At 45.5% G+C, this 20,054-nt stretch overlaps 2 protein-coding genes across 2 annotated transcripts; both read left to right on the forward strand.

The window, feature by feature from the left end:
* The first annotated feature begins 7,353 nt into the window (after window positions 1–7,353).
* LOC110508050 (extracellular calcium-sensing receptor-like) lies at window positions 7,354–10,665 on the forward strand. Its single transcript, XM_090223903.1, has 7 exons — window positions 7,354–7,410; window positions 8,596–8,828; window positions 8,935–9,226; window positions 9,389–9,631; window positions 9,730–9,825; window positions 9,997–10,348; window positions 10,396–10,665. The coding sequence occupies exons 1-7, from the start codon at window positions 7,354–7,356 to the stop codon at window positions 10,584–10,586; spliced, it is 1,464 nt and encodes a 487-aa protein (XP_090080029.1). The 3' UTR covers window positions 10,587–10,665.
* Window positions 10,666–16,940: 6,275 nt separating this feature from the next.
* On the forward strand, window positions 16,941–19,436 carry LOC149971319 (vomeronasal type-2 receptor 26-like). The gene has a single exon (XM_090224004.1). The coding sequence runs from the start codon at window positions 16,947–16,949 to the stop codon at window positions 17,457–17,459; it is 513 nt and encodes a 170-aa protein (XP_090080130.1). The 5' UTR covers window positions 16,941–16,946; the 3' UTR covers window positions 17,460–19,436.
* Window positions 19,437–20,054: the final 618 nt, after the last annotated feature.

Raw genomic sequence — 20,054 nt, forward strand, 5'->3', positions numbered from 1 at the left:
TTATGATTTGAAAGGGTTTATTGCTGTGTTGTTTTTACCAGAACACCCAGCTGCTTCTTTGTCGTGACATCAGTACTTTCATCAATAATCAATGAGTAAGACTCCCAATGTCCTTTTTTGGTTCCTCATCAAATCACAAAATCGAATAAAATGTTATTTGTCCCATGTGTCAAATACAACCTTACAGTAAATGCTTACTTACGAGGCCACAACCCCAAAAAATACAGACAAGAATAAGATATAAAAGTAACAAGTAATTAAAGAGCAGCTGTAAAACAGCAGTAGCGAGACTAAATACAGGGAGTACCGGTACAGAGTCAATGTGGAGACTATATACAGGGGGTACCGGTACAGAGTCAATGTGGAGACTATATACAGGGGGTACCGGTACAGAGTCAATGTGGAGACTATATACAGGGGGTACCGGTACAGAGTCAATGTGGAGACTATATACAGGGGGTAGCGGTACAGAGTCAATGTGGAGGCTATATACAGGGGGTACCGGTACAGAGTCAATGTGGAGACTATATACAGGGGGTACCGGTACAGAGTCAATGTTCGCGGGCACCGGTTTGTTAAGGTAGTACATTTAGGTAGAGTCATGTGACTATGTACAGATGACAACAGCAGAGAGTAGCAGCGGTGTAAAGATGGGGAATGGGTCAAGGGGCAATGCAAATAGTCTGTGTAGCCATTTCATTAGATGTTCAGGAGTCTTATGGCTTTGAGGTAGAACAGTCTGTGAAGAGGGTGGCTTTAGTCTTTGACAATTTTTAGGGCCTTCCTCTGGCCCGGCCTGGTATAGAGCTCCTGGATGGCAGGAAGCTTTGCCCTAGTGATATACTGGGCCGTTCGCACTATCTTCTGTAGTGCCTTGCGGTCGGAGGCCGAGCAGTTGTGTAAGGGTTTTCCTCCTCCTCGTCCGAGGAGGAGTAAGGATCGGACCAAGATGCAGCGTTGTAAGTGTTCATGATGATTACTTTAATAAATAAACTGAACACTATAAAATACAAAACAATACATGTGAACATGAACGAAACCGAAACAGTACCGTGTGGCGACAAACACTCACACGGACACAAAAACCCACAAACCAACAGTGAAACCCAGGCTACCTAAGGGGCCCCTGTGTTGAGGATCAGCGTGGTGGATGTGTTGTTACCTACCCTCACCACCTGGGGGCGGCCCGTCAGGAAGTCCAGGATCCAGTTGCAGAGGGAGGTCTTTAGTCCCAGGGTCTTTAGCTTATTGATGAGCTTTGAGGGCACTATGGTGTTGAACGCTGAGCTGTAGTCAATGAAAAGCATTCTCACACAGGTGTTCCTTTTGTCCAGGTAGGAAAGGGCAGTGTGGAGTGCAGTAGAGATTGCATCATCTGTGGATCTGTTGGCGCGGTATGCACATTGAAGTGGGTCTAGGGTTTCTAGGATAATGGTGTTGATGTGAGCCATGACCAGCCTTTCAAAGCACTTCATGGCTACAGATGTGAGTGCTTGGGTCGGTAGTAATTTAGGCACGTTACCTTAGTGTTCTAAGGCGCAGGCACTATGGTGGTCTGCTTAAAACATGTTGGTATTACAGACTCGGACAGGGAAAGGTTGAAAATGTCAGTGAAGATACTTTCCAGTTGATCAGAGCATGCTCACAGTACACGTCCTGGTAATCTGTCTGGCCCTGCGGCCTTGTGAATGTTGACCTGTTTAAAGCTCTTACTCACATCGGCTGCTGAGAGCGTGATCACACAGTCTTCCGGTACAGCTGGTGCCCTCATGCATGTTTCAGTGTTATTTGCCTTGAAGTGAGCATAGAAGTAGTTTAGCTCATCTGATAGGCTCATGTCACTGGGAAGCTCTTGGCTGTGCTTCCCTTTGTAGTCTGTAATGGTTTGCAAGCCCTGCCACATCCGACGAGCATCAGAGCCGGTGTAGTATGATTTGATCTTAGTCCTGTATTGAAGCTTTGCGTGTTTGATGGTTCGTCTGAGGGCATAGCTGGATTTCGTATAAGCTTCCGGGTTAGAGTCCTGCTCTTTGAAAGCGGCAGCTCTAGCCTTTAGCTCAGTGCGGATGTTGCCTGTGATCCATAGCTTCTGGTTGGGGTATGTAAGTACGGTCACAGGAATCCCGGAACATAGTCCAGTCTGTGCAAGCAAAACAGTCCTGTAGCTTAGCATCTGCTTCATCTGATCACTTTTTTATTATCTAGTCACTGGTTCTTCCTGCTTTAATTTTTGCTTGTAAGCAGGAATTAGGAGGATATAATTACGGTCAGATTTGCCAAATGGAGGGCGAGGGAGAGCTTGGTATGCGTCTCTGTGTGTGAATGTTACAGTTTTTAATGCCCTGTTGGTAGTTTACTCTTCCGCGTAGTTCTGCAATTTTATTCTCCAAAGATTGCACGTTTGCTAGCAGAATGGAGGGAAGTGGGGGTTTATTCGATCGCCTACGAATTCTCAGAAGGCAGTCCGCACTTTGACACCTTTTTCTCTGCCTCCTCCTCACGCAAATCACGGGGATCTGGGCTTGTACCAAAATATAAACCACTTCCTGGTTTGATTTTCCTCAGGGTTTCGCCTGCAATATCAGTTCTGTTATACTCCCAGACAATATTTTGACAGTTTTGGAAACTTTAGAGTGTTTTCTATCCTAATCTGTGAATTATATGCATATTCTAGTTTCTGGGCCTGAGAAATAGGCAGTTTGAAATGGGTACGTTTTTTAGCCAAAAACAAAAATACTGCCCCCTACACTCAACAAGTTAACACAGTGTCCAAAGATGGGCCAGAAGTTTACAGAATGGTGTTGTCCGTGTGGAAGTGGATCAGAGAATCACCAGCAGCAAGAGCGATATCATTGATGTACACAGAGAAAAGAGTCGGCCCGATAATTGAACCCTGTGGCACCCCCATAGAGACTGCCAGAGGCCCGGACAGCATGCCCTCCAATCCAATTTGACACACTGAACTCCAGCTGAGAAGTAGTTGGTGAACCAGGCAAGGCAGTCATTTGAGAAACCAAGGCTGTTGAGTCTGCCAATAAGAATGTGGTGATTGACAGATGTGGCGGATGAATCAGATTTAGTTGGGTAACATAGATAATTAAGATGTTTTATTTGCTTAATATGCTTATGTGAGATACTTGTCACTAGAATGTATCCTTTTGGACTACAATGTTGGCAGTTGCACTTTTCCCTAAGCTTGGGCTCAGTCACTTGGGGCCCAGAGAGGGGAGAGGTCAGGCTTGTCTTTCACATGTCCCTGGTGCTACGCAGAATATCAGAAAGGGAAGAGAACGGAATGGAACGTTGTCTTCATATGTGAATGTGTCTTTACCTATTCCTAAACCATGTGAAGGGATGTCGTGATTAATGGGGAACCAAAGTCTCCACAATGTCTGTGCGCCAGTCACTCCCTCCTTTTCCCATTGGGGGGAGGTGTATGGCAGTGTCTGGAAACATTGTATGTCCTCTCTGATCTTACACTTATCCTGGGACAGTGTATGACCTAGAGGCTCACTCCCCTCAGTGAGCTTGTTCAGGAGTGGGGTCAAGAGGTGGTTTACTTGAGATGGGAGTATCTAGAGTTGATAATTGATATATGCCATTGGATGAGTTGGTGTTTTTGTACTATGAAGTACCAGGAACGAGATTAGAACCTCGTCTGAGGGACCAAACTGAACGATAATTTATAGTGAATGTTATCTGGCTAAGGGATAAGATCTGTGGTTCGTCATTTGAGTTGAGAGGGGTGTATCTTGGCTATAAAATAATCTTTGTATTTTTCTGTAGTCACTTTCAATGGTTCATTAGAGATAGCGCATCATTGAAAGTCAAAAAGGCTATTGCAAAGTTTATTATTATTAAATATGTAGTTTAAGTATAACTCTGACTGGTGTGTGGTTTGTAACTCTCCTCATTTGGTAAAGCAGAAATATAACACCACACAGAGTCGAAAGGCTTGGCCAGGTCGATGAATATGGCTGCACAGTATTGTCTCTTATCGATGGCGGTTATGATATCGTTTAGGACCTTGAGCCTGTCTGAGGTGCACCCATGACCAGCTCGGAAACCAGATCTCATAGCGGAGAAGGTACGGTGAGATTCGAAATGGTCTGTGATATGTTTGTTAACTTGGCTTTCGAAGACCTTAGAAAGGCAGGGTAGGATAGATATAGGTCTGAAACAGTTTGTGTCTAGAGTGTCTCCCCCTTTGAAGAGGGGGATGACCGCAGCAGCTTTCCAATCTTTGGGGATTTCAGATGATACGAAAGATAGGTTGACCAGGTTAGCAATAGGGTTTGCAGAGGGTCCAGATTGTCGAGCCCTGCTGATTTGTAGGGGTCTAGATTTTGCTGCTCTTCAGAACATCAGCTATCTGGATTTGGGTGAAGGAGAAATGGGGGAGGCTTGGGCAAGTTGTTGACTGGGGTAGGGGTAGCCAGGTGGAAAACATGGCCAGCCGTAGAAAAACACTTATTGAAATTCTCAATTATCGTGGATTTATCAGTGATGACAGTGTTTCCTAGCCTCAGTGCAGTGGGCAGCTGGGAGAAGGTGCTCTTATTCTTCAGTGTCCCAGAACTTTTTGGAGTTTGTGCTACAGGATGCAAATTTCTGTTTGAAAAAGCTAGCCTTTGCTTTCCAAACTGCCTGTGTATATTGGTTCCTAACTTCCCTGAAAAGTTGCATATCACGGGGGCTATTCAATGCTAATGCAGTAAGCCACAGGATGTTTTTGTGCTGGTCAAGGGCAGTCAGGTCGTGAGTGAACCAAAGGCTATATCTGCTCCTGGTGCTTAATTGATAGCACGGATATTTTAGAACATGCTTAATTAACATGTAGCATGATCATTTAGAACATGCTCAATAGATAGCACTGAGAATTTAGAACATGCTTAATATTTTTTTTTTTTTATTATTATTATTTTTCACCTTTATTTAACCAGGTAGGCTAGCTGAGAACAAGTTCTCATTTGCAACTGCGACCTGGCCAAGATAAAGCATAGCAATTCGACACATACAACAACACAGAGTTACACATGGAATAAACAAAACGTACAGTCAATAATACAGTTGTAATGGTTTTCCTCCTCTTCGTCTGAAAAGGAGAGGCGAGAAGGATCGGAGGACCAATATGCGGCATGGTAAGTGTCCATGGTTATTTATTTAAACACATAAACTGAACAAATCAAATCAAATCAAATGTATTTATATAGCCCTTCGTACATCAGCTGATATCTCAAAGTGCTGTACAGAAACCCAGCCTAAAACCCCAAACAGCAAGCAATGCAGGTGTAGAAGCACGGTGGCTAGGAAAAACTCCCTAGAAAGGCCAAAACCTAGGAAGAAACCTAGAGAGGAACCAGGCTATGTGAGGTGGCCAGTCCTCTTCTGGCTGTGCCGGGTGGAGATTATAACAGAACAATGCCAAGATGTTCAAATGTTCATAAATGACCAGCATGGTCTAATAATAATAAGGCAGAACAGTTGAAACTGGAGCAGCAGCACGGCCAGGTGGACTGGGCACAGCAAGGAGTCATCATGTCATGAGGCATGGTCCTAGGGCTCAGGTCCTCCGAGAGAGAGAAAGAAAGAGAGAATTAGAGAGAGCACACTTAAATTCACACAGGACACCGAATAGGACAGGAGAAGTACTCCAGATATAACAAACTGACCCTAGCCCCCCGACACATAAACTACTGCAGCATAAATACTGGAGGCTGAGAAAAGAGGGGTCAGGAGACACTGTGGCCCCATCCGAGGACACCCCCGGACAGGGCCAAACAGGAAGGATATAACCCCACCCACTTTGCCAAAGCACAGCCCCCACACCACTAGAGGGATATCTTCAACCACCAACTTACCATCCTGAGACAAGGCTGAGTATAGCCCACAAAGATCTCCGCCACGGCAGAGGGGGGGAGGGGGAGGGGGGGGGGCAACCCAGACAGGATGATCACATCAGTGACTCAACCCACTCAGGTGACGCACCCCTCCCAGGGATGGTATGAGAGAGCCCCAGTAAAGGGTTAGAGGCAGAGAATCCCAGTGGAATTTTTTTGGTTCTAGTCAGGATTCTAGCAGCCGTATTTAGCACTAACTGAAGTTTATTTAGTGCTTTAGCCGGGTAGCCGGAAAGTAGAGCATTGCAGTAGTCTAACCTAGAAGTGACAAAAGCATGGATACATTTTTCTGCATCATTTTTGGACAGAAAGTTTCTGATTTTTGCAATGTTACGTAGATGGAAAAAAGCTGTCCTTGAAATGGTCTTGATATGTTCTTCAAAAGAGAGATCAGGGTCCAGAGTAACGCCGAGGTCCTTCACAGTTTTATTTGAGACGACTGTTCAACCATTAAGATTAATTGTCAGATTCAACAGAACACAGAACATTCAACAGAACATTCAACACTCCATACAAAAACAATAAACGTAACGTGAATAACCGAAACTGAAAACAGTGTGATGTAAAACACAGACACGGAAACAATCACCCACTAAACAACAGTGAAACCCAGGCTACCTAAGTATGATTCTCAATCAGAGACAACTAACGACACCTGCCTCTGATTGAGAAACATACTAGGCCGAACACAGAAAACCAAACTAGAAACACAAAACATAGAATGCCCACCCAACTCACGTCCTGACCAATTCAAACAAACAAATAACACAAATACTAGGGTCAGAACGTGACAGTATCCCCCTCCGAAGGTGCGGACTCCGGCCGCAAAACCTGAACCTATAGGGGAGGGTCTGGGTGGGCATCTGTCCGCGGTGGCGCCTCTGGCGCTGGACGTGGACCCCACTCCACCATAGTCTTAGTCCACCCATGGTCTCCTAGGAACGACGACCCTTGCCGCCGACCCTGACCTGGGAACACTAAACAACAGGCCCACCGGACTGAGGGACACCTCTGGACTTAAGGGGTAGCTCAGGACTGAGGGGTAGCTCAGGACTGATGGGTAGCTCAGGACTGAGGGGTAGCTCAGGACTGAGAGGTAATTCAGGACTGAAGGGTAGCTCAGGACTGATAGGTAGCTCAGGACTGAGGGGTAACTCAGGACTGAGGGGTAGCTCAGGACTGAGAGGCAGCTCAGGCTGGTTGTTGGCTCTGGCAGCTCCTGGCTGGCTGACGGCTCTGGCAGCTCCTGGCTGGCTGACGGCTCTGGCAGCTCCTGGCTGGCTGACGGCTCTGGCAGCTCCTGGCTGGCGGTGGCTCTGGCAGCTCCTGGCTGGCGGGTGGCTCTGGCAGCTCCTGGCTGGCGGGCGGCACTTGCAGCTCCTGACTGGCAGGCGGCTCTGGCAGCTCCTGACTGGCGGGCGACTCAGATGGCGCTGGGAAGAGGGCGGCTCAGATGACGCTGGGCAGACGGGCGGCTCAGATGGCGCTGGGCAGACGTGCGGCTCAGACGGTGCTGGGCAGACGGGCAGCTCAGACGGTGCTGGGCAGACGGGCAGCTCAGACTGTGCTGGGCAGACGGGCAGCTCAGACGGTGCTGGGCAGACGGGCAGCTCAGACGGTGCTGGGCAGACGGGCAGCTCAGACGGTGCTGGGCAGATGGGCAGCTCAGGCGGCGCTGGGCAGACTGGAGACTCCGGCAGCGCTAGAGAGGAGGAAGGCTCTGGCAGCACTGGACATAGGAGCTCTGGACTGAGGAGCTCTGGCTCTTTGGCAGCTGGACACACACACATACACATTCTGTACACACACACTAATACCGACTTCGTCAGCACAATTAAAGTGATTAACTTCATTGTCACAGCCACTCTTTAATTACATGCAATTATATCCCACAAAAACCTGCTGTCAATGGAACAGTCTCAGAGAACACATAGTTTAGAGGAGGAATATATCTCTGTCTTCCTTCTTTCTTCTCTCTCTCTCTCTCTCTCTCTCTCTCTCTCTCTCTCTCTTTCTCTGACTCTCTGTCTCTCACTCTCTACCCATCTCGCCAATAAATTTAGACACAATTAATAAAATAATTTATATATACAGTATGATGTAATGTCTGTCTGAATGGATCCATCAGATGTTGTTGAAGAGCAGATACTGTATCTCTTGTGCTACACATTACCTTCAATAACATCACCCTCACAGGCTTTCTCCAATTACCCCCAATTACCTGCTCCCTAAGTTATCCTCCAATAACAAGTCCCCAATTAACCCCCTCCTGCCCCTCCCTCCCTACAAGCACCCCCTGGTGGCCGTGTGCTTGTTTTTTAGCCGGGGGCTCATTTCTCCCTATATCAGCAGCTCCCCTTCTCTCCTCTTCCTCTCCCTCTTTAACTCTCACACTCTCTGCAGGAGATACCAGACTGACAGACACTCTGTCTGTCTGTCTGTCTCACCAGGATAAGGTTTACTGTTGCCAGGTAGGGCAGAGGTAGAACAAGGTATTGTGTGTCTATCACTGTTGTTTCACATGTCTGGTTACTCTGAAACAACAGGTGTCTGTGTTGAATGGTGTATATCTTCATTGATAGCACTTTTGTTCATGTTTTTCTGTCTACAGAGTGTTCTGTCTGCAATGTCTTGGTTTGCTCTCTCTCCAACAGGTGACGGAACTCACCCAGTCTTCAGACTTGTCTCTCTCCAGGTGATGTGCCTGTGTGGCTGGCTGTGGCTGCTCTACTGTCTCCATGTCCCTGGGTGTGTCTGGGGTCTGGATGGAGGTGGAGAGGGGGCTTGTCGGCTAATAGCTAAGCCCGTCTCAGGCAGTGTTTATCGGGCAGGAGATGTGGTCATTGGGGGCCTGTTCCCCATCCATGTGGAAGCCCCTTCGCCAGAGCAGGAGTTCAGGAGCATTAAGGAAAATTCTACCTGTACAATGTATGCAGCTTGTGTGATAACATCTTTTTGTCATTGTGTTTTAACTTGAAGGTAATGTGTATTCGGTTTAACTCTTATCTCTCCGTTTCTTCCTTTCTTCTGTCAGTTTCTACCAGCGTGCTTACCGCTGGCTCCAGACTATGATCTTTGCTGTGGAGGAGATTAACCGTGACCCAGCCCTCCTGCCTAACCTCACCCTGGGGTTCCTGGCTTCTGACACATGCCTGTCAGAGGGCACCACCCTGGGGGCAGCCCTAGCCATGGTGACTGGCCAGGAGGCCTCTGTGGTGGGCACAGAATGTGGCACAACCCCTGAGGTTCCCATCATCATCGGGGATGCCCGCTCCTCAGCTTCCATCGTGGTGGCACAGACCCTTGGGCCGTTTGATTTACCCATGGTGAGGCAGGGGTTGAATAACAGACTGGGTTAGGCTCTCTTACACAATACATTTCAATATTAATCTAGATTAATCTCTCTAACATTTATTTACCATCTCTGTCTCTTTTTTAAATTCTAATTCTCTCTGACTCTCTCTGTCTCTCACTCTCTTCTCTCCCAGGTGAGTTACTTTGCCTCCTGCGCGTGTTTGAGTGACACCTGGAGGTACCCCTCATTCTTCCGTACGGTACCCAGCGATGCCTTCCAGGCTCGGGGCATGGCCAGGCTGCTGCATCAGCTGGGCTGGGTGTGGGTGGGGCTGGTGTCAGGGGATGATGACTATGGCAAGTTTGGGGTTCAGCTGCTTCTCCAAGAGCTCCAGGGATCTGGGGTGTGTGTCGCCTACTCTGAGGTCATCCCCAAGGTACGACCTCACCCTGATGATCTGACAATGGACACTATCTGTTTTACTCTGACTTCCCCTCTCTTCTAATCTAATCTCACTGATGGTCATCACCGTAGGTAGGATCTCAGAGACGTATCAGGTACATCGTGGACACCATCAGAGGATCGACTGCCAGAGTGGTGGTGGCATTTGCTATCACAAAGGATGCACATGTGAGCAGTTACCAGTTACCAGAGTATTGTTAATGATTTGTAACACAGCTCTATCAGTGTCCTTGTGTCTTACCGTGTCTTGATGCCCTTTACAGACACAATCATTTCCTAATTGATAATCATGCATTTCATCTTGACTATCTTGATCTTTTTAACAATTTCATTCTCCAGGCCCTGATGGAAGAGGTTGTCCGTCAGAACATTACAGATAAGCAGTGGATTGCCTCAGAGGCCTGGGTCACTGACTCTACTCTCTCCTCCCCTGAAAACCTGCCCTCTCTTGCCGGGACCATTGGATTTGCCCTGAAGAAAGCTGACATTCCCGGCTTGGGGACTTTCCTAACACGTCTCCATCCAGATGGGAACTATCAGAAGTCTGACCCCTTCCTGAAGTCAATGTGGGAAGAGATGTTTGGGTGTTCTCTGGGGGTTGAACTCAGCATGACCCAGTCGTCCAGGCGACAGTGTACTGGGTCAGAGGTCATAGGTGAGGGAGAGTTTACACCTAAATCTCATATTTTTTGTCCAAATTCCCAATGTTATCTCAGTAAAATTAAGTGTCAATCCTAGGTGAGGGGGAGAGCCAGTATGCTGACGTGTCTCAGCTGAGAGCCAGCTACAATGTGTACAAGGCTGTGTACGCCATCGCCTACGCCATACAGGATATGATGGCCTGTCGACCAGGGGATGGAGTCTTTAATGGTGGACAGTGCCCTGATATCAGGAAGCTTCAGCCCAGCCAGGTGAGAATAACATGTTGATCTGTTTTCAAGTTAAGAACACTAATGTTTCCAGTCAGGATACAGTGAAAACACTTTGTAAGGTTTGAATACTAAAGAACAAAAGCCACAACTGGTTCTAACTCTTAATCCTGTTCCAATGCCCTTTTCTCTTTGAGATTGTTCATTACCTGAGGGGAGTGAACTTCAGTACTCCTGTGGGGGAATCTTTCCACTTCGACATTAATGGTGATCCGCCTGCCTCTTATGACATCATCAACTGGCATGTGACCCCCGAGGGGACGGCAGAGTTTGTCCAGGTCGGACATTTTCTGTCCTCTGAGGGATCGGGCGGCCAGATTGACATCGACATGGATAAAGTGGTGTGGGGTGGGGGCAGCGGAGATGAGGTTAGAACTGTTCAGTTTGGTGTGTGTGTGTGTGTGTGTGTGTGTGTGTGTGTGTGTGTGTGTGTGTGTGTGTGTGTGTGTGTGTGTGTGTGTGTAATGATGATGTTAATAGAAATGATTATGTTGATGACGACAATTGCAATGATGAAAATGATCATGATGATGATCATACATTTGTCCTCTCCCCCCTCTGGTAGGTCCCTGTGTCTGTATGCAGTGCTGACTGTCCCCCTGGTACCAGGCATGCGGTACAGAAGGGGAAGCCTGTGTGCTGCTTTGACTGTCTGTCCTGTGCTGAGGGAGAGATCAGCAACACAACAGGTAGTCTATCAACTGTTCTGATTCCAATTCATATTTTTCCTCAACCCTGATTGGTCCTGATTTGGACTCCTCATTCTTCTTCCTTCTCTATCAGGGTCAGTTGAGTGTATTAGCTGTCCAGAGCGGTTCTGGTCCAACCCTGATCGTACGGCCTGCATCCCCCAGCTGGTGGACTTCCTCTCCTACAGCGACACCATGGGCGTCATCCTGTCTGTCATCTCAGTTTCCGGGGCAACACTCACAGCCGGTGCCCTGGCCACCTTCCTCTACCACCGTCACACGGCCCTGGTGAGTTGAATCATATGATCATTTATAGAGGTACTGGACAGAGATGAGATTGTGTAATATTGGGATTTTTGACATGTCATTGTCTAAATTATCTTTCTCTGTCTCATTCCAGGTGAAAGCCAACAACTCTGAGCTCAGCTTCCTGCTCCTGCTGTCACTCAAGCTCTGCTTCCTGTGTGCTCTGGTTTTCATTGGTCAGCCGAACCCGTGGACGTGCATGCTGAGACACACCCTGTTTGGTATAAGCTTTGTGTTCTGCATCTCCTGTCTGCTCAGCAGGACTGTGGTGGTGCTGGTGGCCTTCAGGGCCACTCTGCCTGGAGAGAACCTGATGAGATACTTCAGCCCCACCCAGCAGAGGATGGGTATCTCACTCTGCACACTCATCCAGGTGAACATCTAGTTTTTACTGTATTCTATGGGAATTGAAATGCCCAGTGGAGTCAAAATCTTGATATTCCTGTGTTTTATATATATTTCCACACTATGAGTTTGGAATAATACTGTGAAATTGTGTGAATGATGATAATGCCCTTTTTGTATAGGAAATGGTGGAAAAAGTACTCACTCGTCATACTTGAGTAAAAGTGAAGATTCTTTAATTCTTGCTCCTACTTGAGACGCAGATGTCTCAAGTAGGCACCTGGAAATGCAAATGCGCTACGCTAAATGCTAAATGTACTCGTTAAAACTCAAACGTTCATCAAAATACACATGCAGGGTATTGAATTAAAGCTACACTCGTTGTGAATCTAGCCAACAAGTCAGATTTTTAAAATGCTTTTCGGCGAAAGCATGAGAAGCTATTATCTGATAGCATGCAACACCCCAAAATGCCTGAATGCGACGTAAACAAAGATTTAGCGTAGCCGGCGCTACACAAAACGCAGAAATAAAATATAAAACATTCATTACCTTTGACGAGCTTCTTTCTTGGCACTCCTATATGCCCCATAAACATCACTATTGGGTCTTTTTTTCGATTAAATCGGTCCATATATACCCAAAATAGCCATCTATGGAAGCTGTGTAATTCAGAAAAAAACATTGTTTTAAAACGCAGCGTCATTTTTTAAAATGAAAAAAGTCGACGATAAACTTTCACAAAACACTTCGAAATACTTTTGTAATCCAACTTTAGGTATTAGTAAACGTTTATAATCTATCAAAATGATTACAGGGCGATGTGTATTCAATAGCTCCTCGTCTTCAAATCAATGGCTGAAAATGTGCACTTCAAAACATCCTGTCGGAGACCGGAAGAAATGGAATCCAGTTAGTTGGATTTACCAACAAAAAACTCCCCGGATAATGACGACAATGGCGACATCGTGTGGAATCTGTAGGAATTGCATGCAGGTCCATAATTAATTTTGTGCCCTTTTAACAATCCATGAAAGTGACGCATGGATATTATTTTTAGCTTTCAGTGAGCAGTTTTTCTTGCGCTTTTCGATGAAACACACGATCTGTTATAGTCACAGCCGTGATTTAACCAGTTTTAGAAACTTCAGAGTGTTTTCTATCCACACATACTAATCATATGCATATACTATATTCCTGGCATGAGTAGCAGGACGCTGAAAAGTTGCGCGATTTTTAACAGAATGTTCGAAAAAGGAGGGGGGTAGGATGAAGAGTTAATAGAAAACAACTCAAGTAAAAGCGAAAGTCACCCAGTAAAATACCACCTGAGTGAAAGTCTAAAAGTATTTGGTTTTAAATATACTTAATTAACAAAAGTAACTGGAATTGATCAAATGTACTTAAGTGTCAAAAGTTAAAGTAAAAGTGTCCTTATATTAAGTAAACCAATGGCACAATTTTTAAAACATTTTTTATTGACGGTTTGCCAGCGGCACACTCCAACACTCAGACATAATTTACAAACAAAGCATTTGTGTTTAGTGAGTCCTCCAGATCAGAGGCAGTAGGGATGACCAGGGATGTTCTCTTGATGTTTGTGTCAATTTGACCATTTTCCTGTCAAAATGTCATTTTTGGTGTCAGGGAAAATGTATGGATTAAAAAGTACATTATTTTCTTTAGCAATATAGTGAATTAAATATAAATAGTAAAGTACACTCCAAAAAACGACTTGAGTAGTACTTTAAAGTATTTTAACGTAAGTACTTTACACCACTGAGTGTAAGTGATGTTTGAAAAGAAGTCTGAAATTCCAGTCTGTTTTGGCAGGATGGAGTTTTGGCCTGCCTGGTGACATCACCAGATGGTACATCTAATCTACAGATTAGTTCATCCTTGAAAGGGAACGGGAAAGGGGGATACCTAGTCAGTTGTACAACGGAATGCCTTCAGCTGAAATGTGTCTTCCGCATTCAACCCAACCCCCTCTGAATCAGAGAGGTGCGGGGGGCTGCCTTAATCGACATCCACGTCTTCGGTGCCAGAGGAACTGACTGTGTTTTAACTACTTCGCAGATATGAAACACACAGCCAGTCATATCAGTCACAAATGTCAAATTCCCAGTTTATGCTTCAAAACCATCTTAGGTTCTTTTTGACAAAAAAAATCCATTACATAATGTAAGGCATAGTGGGCAGAATAGACGGATGCAGTTCAGTGCATGATTAATTTAATTCAACAATACATTTCTTGGTGGTTTAACAAATATTGTTATCAGGCTGTAAATCACAGCTGGCCTGGTACATTGTTTACTGCCTCCATTCGGGATGCACAGTTTCAGTTTCAATGACTCAATATTTTTTACAAAACTGTAACTAAGGCTGGGAATGTCAATACAATCAAACTAGCAAGGGCAATGACCACAAGTCAGTCATAACGTGGCTAATAGAAGAAAAAAAAGAAAAAAAAGTGTACAGACCCATTCTACAGTCCTAGCCAGGCTACTAGAATGTTGCAGTCCAGCTTCTGTTTTTAACCTGTTTGGGATAGGAGGAAGCATTTTCACGTTCGGATGAAAAGCGTGCCCAGAATAAACTGCCTGCTACTCAGGCCCAGAAGTTAAAATATGCATAGTATTAGTAGATTTGGATGGAAAACACTCTGAAGTTTCTAAAACTTGAATGATATCTGTGAGTATAACAGAACTCATATGGCAGGCGAAAACCTGAGAAAAATCCAACCAGGAAGTGGGAAATCTGAGGTTTGTAGTTTTTCAACTCATTGCCTATCGAATAGACAGTGTCTATGGGGGCATATTGCACTTCCTAAGGCTTCCACTAGATGTCAACCATCTTTAGAACGTTGTTTCAGGCTTCTACTATGAAGGGGGAGAGAATGAGAGCTGTTTCAACCAGAGGTCTGGCAGAAGGCCGTGAGCTGATCGTGCGCCTGTGAGAACGACCTGCATTCCATTGCATTTCTGAAGATAAAGGAATTCTCAGGTTGGAACATTATTGAAGATTTGTGTTAAAAACATCCTGAAGATTGATTCTCTACGTCGTTTGACATGTTTCTGTGAACTGTAATATAACTTTTTGAACATTTCTTCTGAACCTTCACCTGGACTTGCCCGCGCCTCGTGAGTTTGGATTTGTGAACTAAACGAGTCCTGTGAACTAAACGAGTCCCCCACGCTCAGACGAGTCCTTTGATGCTACAGACATTTTCGTCATTATCAGGGTGTCTCACCATCTGGCAATCACCACTGTAGCTCGGCCACCTTCCACTGCAGATGTGGACGGCCACCATTGGGCGGATGCTGTGGATTGTGATGCAGCCTGTGAAATAAAACATCTAGCTTAAAAACAGATGGATTTTAATGGGGATTCCTTTAGATTTCCACTCGGGGCGAGGACGTCAACTTTGCAAGACCATAAAGATAGAGAGTTCCAAATCTCTATGCCAACAACAGCTCATTTTCAGTTTTCCCCTCCCCACTCAGACCACTCCCAGACAGTCCTAGCTACATTCTTGTATGATAAATTGCTCTTTGCTAAGAAGCCATTTTTTTGAATATTTTTTTTACCTTTTAATTGAAAACAATCACACCTAATTGTTACCCAGAAAGTATTTTATATTTTTTATTTTTAAATGGCTTCATTGGATCTTAATTATTTCCTTCAGTTGCTAGGTTTCCATCCAATGGACAGATCTTCATGTTAGTTATTTACAGTAGCAGACGCTCTTGTCCAGAGCTTACAGATACCTACATAAACTAGGTTTCCATCCATATCTAGGTGAGAAAATCACATATCACCTTAATGAAACTAGGTTTCCATCCATATCTAGGTGAGACAATCACATATCACCTTAATGAAACTAGGTTTCCATCCATATCTAGGTGAGACAATCACATATCACCTTAATGAAACTAGGTTTCCATCCATATCTAGGTGAGACAACCACATATCACCTTAATAAACTAGGTTTCCATCCATATCTAGGTGAGACAATCACATATCACCTTAATGAAACTAGGTTTCCATCCATATCTAGGTGAGACAATCACATATCACCTTAATAAACTAGGTTTCCATCCATATCTAGGTGAGAAAATCACATATCACCTTAATGAAACTAGGTTTCCATCCATATCTAGGTGAGACAATCACATATCACCTTAATGAAACTAGGTTTCCATCCATATCTAGGTGAGACAATCACATATCACCTTAATGAAACTAGGTTTCCATCCAATTGGCGACAGATCTTCATGCGAATATTCAAAGATCTGCAAAAATAAAATATGCCCCTTTTCCCACCAGTGGCGTTTCCACCAAACAGACTTGTCGAGGATAAAAATTAGTGGGAGATGACGTAGTGCACAGAACATGTACTTTTTTGTTTAAATTTCATGTACCGAATAAAAGTTGAATGTTCAAAGTGTTTCCATGCATTTTCAACTCCTACTGAGAGTTTTTTCCCAAACTGTTGAGTTAAATAGCATTGCACCACTCTGGTCTTGGTACGTGAACCCTAGCTAACGGCTCCCAGATACAGTGCTGGTAGGATGTGTGGGTAGGGTGGTCTACATGGCGAGATTATTATGGAAAATCATATTTTTATTTGTTAAACGGCAGTCAAGCATCGATCATCATGTCACCAGAATATGACCTTCAACATTTATTGGAAAGGAACGTCAAGCTCATACCGTGCACTTTCAGCACCCTGTGAACTTCATCATCACTTATTTCATCTATAGCCTAATAAACTGCATGGAGGAACAAACTCACTGAGTGACTCCAAATTTACTTTGATAATGACGGTTAATAGATCCGTTCTAGCGCACCAAGGTGTTTCCTCCAACATTCATTTCTCAACACAAAAATATCCAACCATGTCGAATTAACAAATTATCTGTCGTGATTTATAACATTGTACTGAAACTTCCTGTTTCCATCACAGCTGTTGTATTTTTTTATACGCGGTATAATTTTACTCACATAAAAACTGTGGATGACAACGTGGTTACTGAACATATCATTTGTTGTTGTGATAACTGTGCTTGCGTTTTCCTTCCACCTCCATTCCCTTACACAGGTGCTGATCTGTGTATTGTGGCTGGCCTTAGCTCCACCCCAACCGGCTGAGAGGGGAGGAAGAGAGGGTCGTGGGCCGAGGGTCGTCCTGGAGTGTGAGGTGGGCTCTGTGGTCGGCTTCTCTCTGGTGCTGGGCTACATCGGCCTGCTGGCCTCCCTCTGTCTCCTCTTAGCCTTCCTGGCCAGGAAACTCCCAGACAACTTCAACGAGGCCAAGTTCATCACCTTCAGCATGCTGATCTTCTGTGCCGTGTGGATCTCCTTCATCCCTGCCTACGTCAGCTCTCCTGGGAAGTACACAGTAGCTGTAGAGATCTTTGCCATCCTGGCCTCCAGCTTTGGGCTGCTGTTCTGTCTGTTTGCTCCAAAGTGTTACATCATCCTTCTGAGACCAGAGAGAAACACCAAGAAACACATGATGTCCAAATAGAAACCATCAAGAAACACATGATGTCCAATTAGAAACCACCAAGAAACACATGTTTCCAATTATAAACCACCAAGAAACACATGATGTCCAATTAGAAACCACCAAGAAACAGATCTATATTGACCACAGGAGTGTGCTGTTGTCCCTCCTCAGAGTCAGTTATCTACCACAGGAGTGTGATGTTGTCCCTCAGTAGAGTCCGTTATCTACCACAGGAGACTGCTGTTGTCCCACCTCAGAGTCCGTTTTCTACCACAGGAGACTGCTGTTGTCCCTCCTCAGAGTCAGTTATCTACCACAGGAGTGTGCTGTTGTCCCTCCTCAGAGTCAGTTATTTTAATGAAAGATCCATCATTTTTACATTGATCCTCTCTCAGCTTGTCCTCTTATACATCTCTCAGATCTTTGTAGTGTTTGACAGCTTCCCTAATTAAATGTGCTCTTTCACTGCAGGTCCACAAACTTTCATTCTCCTCCTCTTTCACTGTTCTGTCAGAAATCATCTTCTGGCTGTCTCCTAGATCCTGGCTGACCAGCCTGTAGCCCTCCAGGATAACACAGGCCAGAGTGATGGGAGGGGCCAGGGTGATGTGAGGGACCAGAGTGATGAGAGAGGCCAGAGCGATGAGAGGGACCAGAGTGATGAGAGGGGCCAGAGTGATGAGATGGGCCAGAGTGATGAGAGGGACCAGAGCGATGAGAGGGACCAGAGCGATGAGAGGGGCCAGAGCGATGAGAGGGGCCAGAGTGATGAGAGGGGCCAGAGTGATGAGAGGGACCAGAGCGATGAGAGGGACCAGGAGCGATGAGAGGGGCCAGAGCGATGAGAGGGGCCAGAGTGTGAGAGGGGCCAGAGTGATGAGAGGGACCAGATTGATGAGAGGGACCAGAGTGATGAGAGGGACCAAAGTGATGAGAGGGGCCAGAGTGATGAGAGGGACCAGAGTGATGAGAGGGACCAGATTGATGAGAGGGACCAGAGTGATGAGAGGGACCAAAGTGATGAGAGGGGCCAGAGTGATGAGAGGGACCAGAGTGATGAGAGGGACCAAAGTGATGAGAGGGGCCAGAGTGATGAGAGGAACCAGAGTGATGAGAGGGGCCAGTGTGATGAGAGGGACCAGAGTGAGGACATGGGCCAGAGTGATGAGAGGGACCAGAGAGATGAGAGGGGCCAGAGTGATGAGAGGGACTAAAGTGATGAGATGGGCCAGAGTGATGAGAGGGACCAGAGCAATGAGCGGGGCCAGAGTATCAGTGCTCTCTGCTGTGGCTGTCATTCGATCATTATACTTTCCTCTTCTGGAGCTCCCTCCAGCTATGGAAGGATATGGGGCCTCGCAGAGGAGTGGTCCTGTTATGGAAGGATATGGGGCCTCGCAGAGGAGTGGTCCTGTTATGGAAGGATATGGGGCCTCGCAGAGGAGTGGTCCTGTTATAGAAGGATATGGTGCTCCGCAGAGGGGTGGTCCCGTTATGGAAGGATATGGGGCCTCGCAGAGGGGTGGTCGTGTTATGGAAGGATATGGGGCCTTGCAGAGAGAGGGCGGAGGGCCTCCAGTTATGGAAGGAACTGGTGCCCCGCAGAGGGGGAGGGTGGGGGGGGGCTACAGTTACGGAAGGATATGGGGCCCTGCAGAAAGAGAGGGGGGCCTCCAGTTATGGAAGGATATGGGGCCCCGCAGAAAGGGGGAGTGACTTCTTTTATTGAAGGAAATGGTCCCTGCCATGCCAAATATTGTCCCACAGCCAAAAAGTGTTCCCCCCCCCCATCACCAATAGGATTCGATAAACTGTTAACGTCCGTTGCTATTTCAAATGTGTGATGACCTAATGATTAACATTTTGGAGGTAATTTTTACAGCCTAATTGCATTCTTTTCACCCCCACTATGCAAACAACGCTGATATCCGTGACATTTTGGCTGTTCATTAAACGAGTTTTGTTTTGCTAATAAAATGAAAACATGACTTTAAACTACTTTTGTGTGCCTTGTGAACATGACAACAACATGAAATCCACGTCTTAAACGATGCTACGTTTCAGAAATATAAAAGAAAACATGCCATCTGCTCGACACATTAAAGTTACTTACCTTACAGATCACAACGTCTGCTAATTTACACTCCATTCATATGGAAATTCATTTGATTCAGACACCGGCTTGTCTGGCTGTCCTGTTTCTATTTTCATTTACACTGAAATAATATCATTTCAGTAGTCCTCTATTATAAAAATATATATATTTTTGCATGGCTCATTAGTAAACCCTTGTGGTTGAATATGTATCTGTTGTAGGTCATATGGGATACAACAATGAACAATGTGGAACCTCAAAGGACACCTTAGAACGTACAATAATGAACACCTTGTGAAACAGCTGTGAAAACCAATCTGACAACACTTAAGATTTCAATACATAAACTTTTGTCACGTTTGGTATAAGTATCGGGAGACAGGTGTAGTAATGGGTAATAGGGGTTTTATTGACCCAAATTACAGCGTGCCATGTAAAGGCACGGGGACAAAGACCGAAACAAATACGGATACAAAACACAGGGTTGAAACCCAAACAAAAGAGCGAGGAGTACCTGG

Source organism: Oncorhynchus mykiss, chromosome 27 (assembly GCF_057628025.1).
Source record: "Oncorhynchus mykiss isolate SJ-2025 chromosome 27, ASM5762802v1, whole genome shotgun sequence".
NCBI classification, from domain to species: domain Eukaryota; kingdom Metazoa; phylum Chordata; class Actinopteri; order Salmoniformes; family Salmonidae; genus Oncorhynchus; species Oncorhynchus mykiss.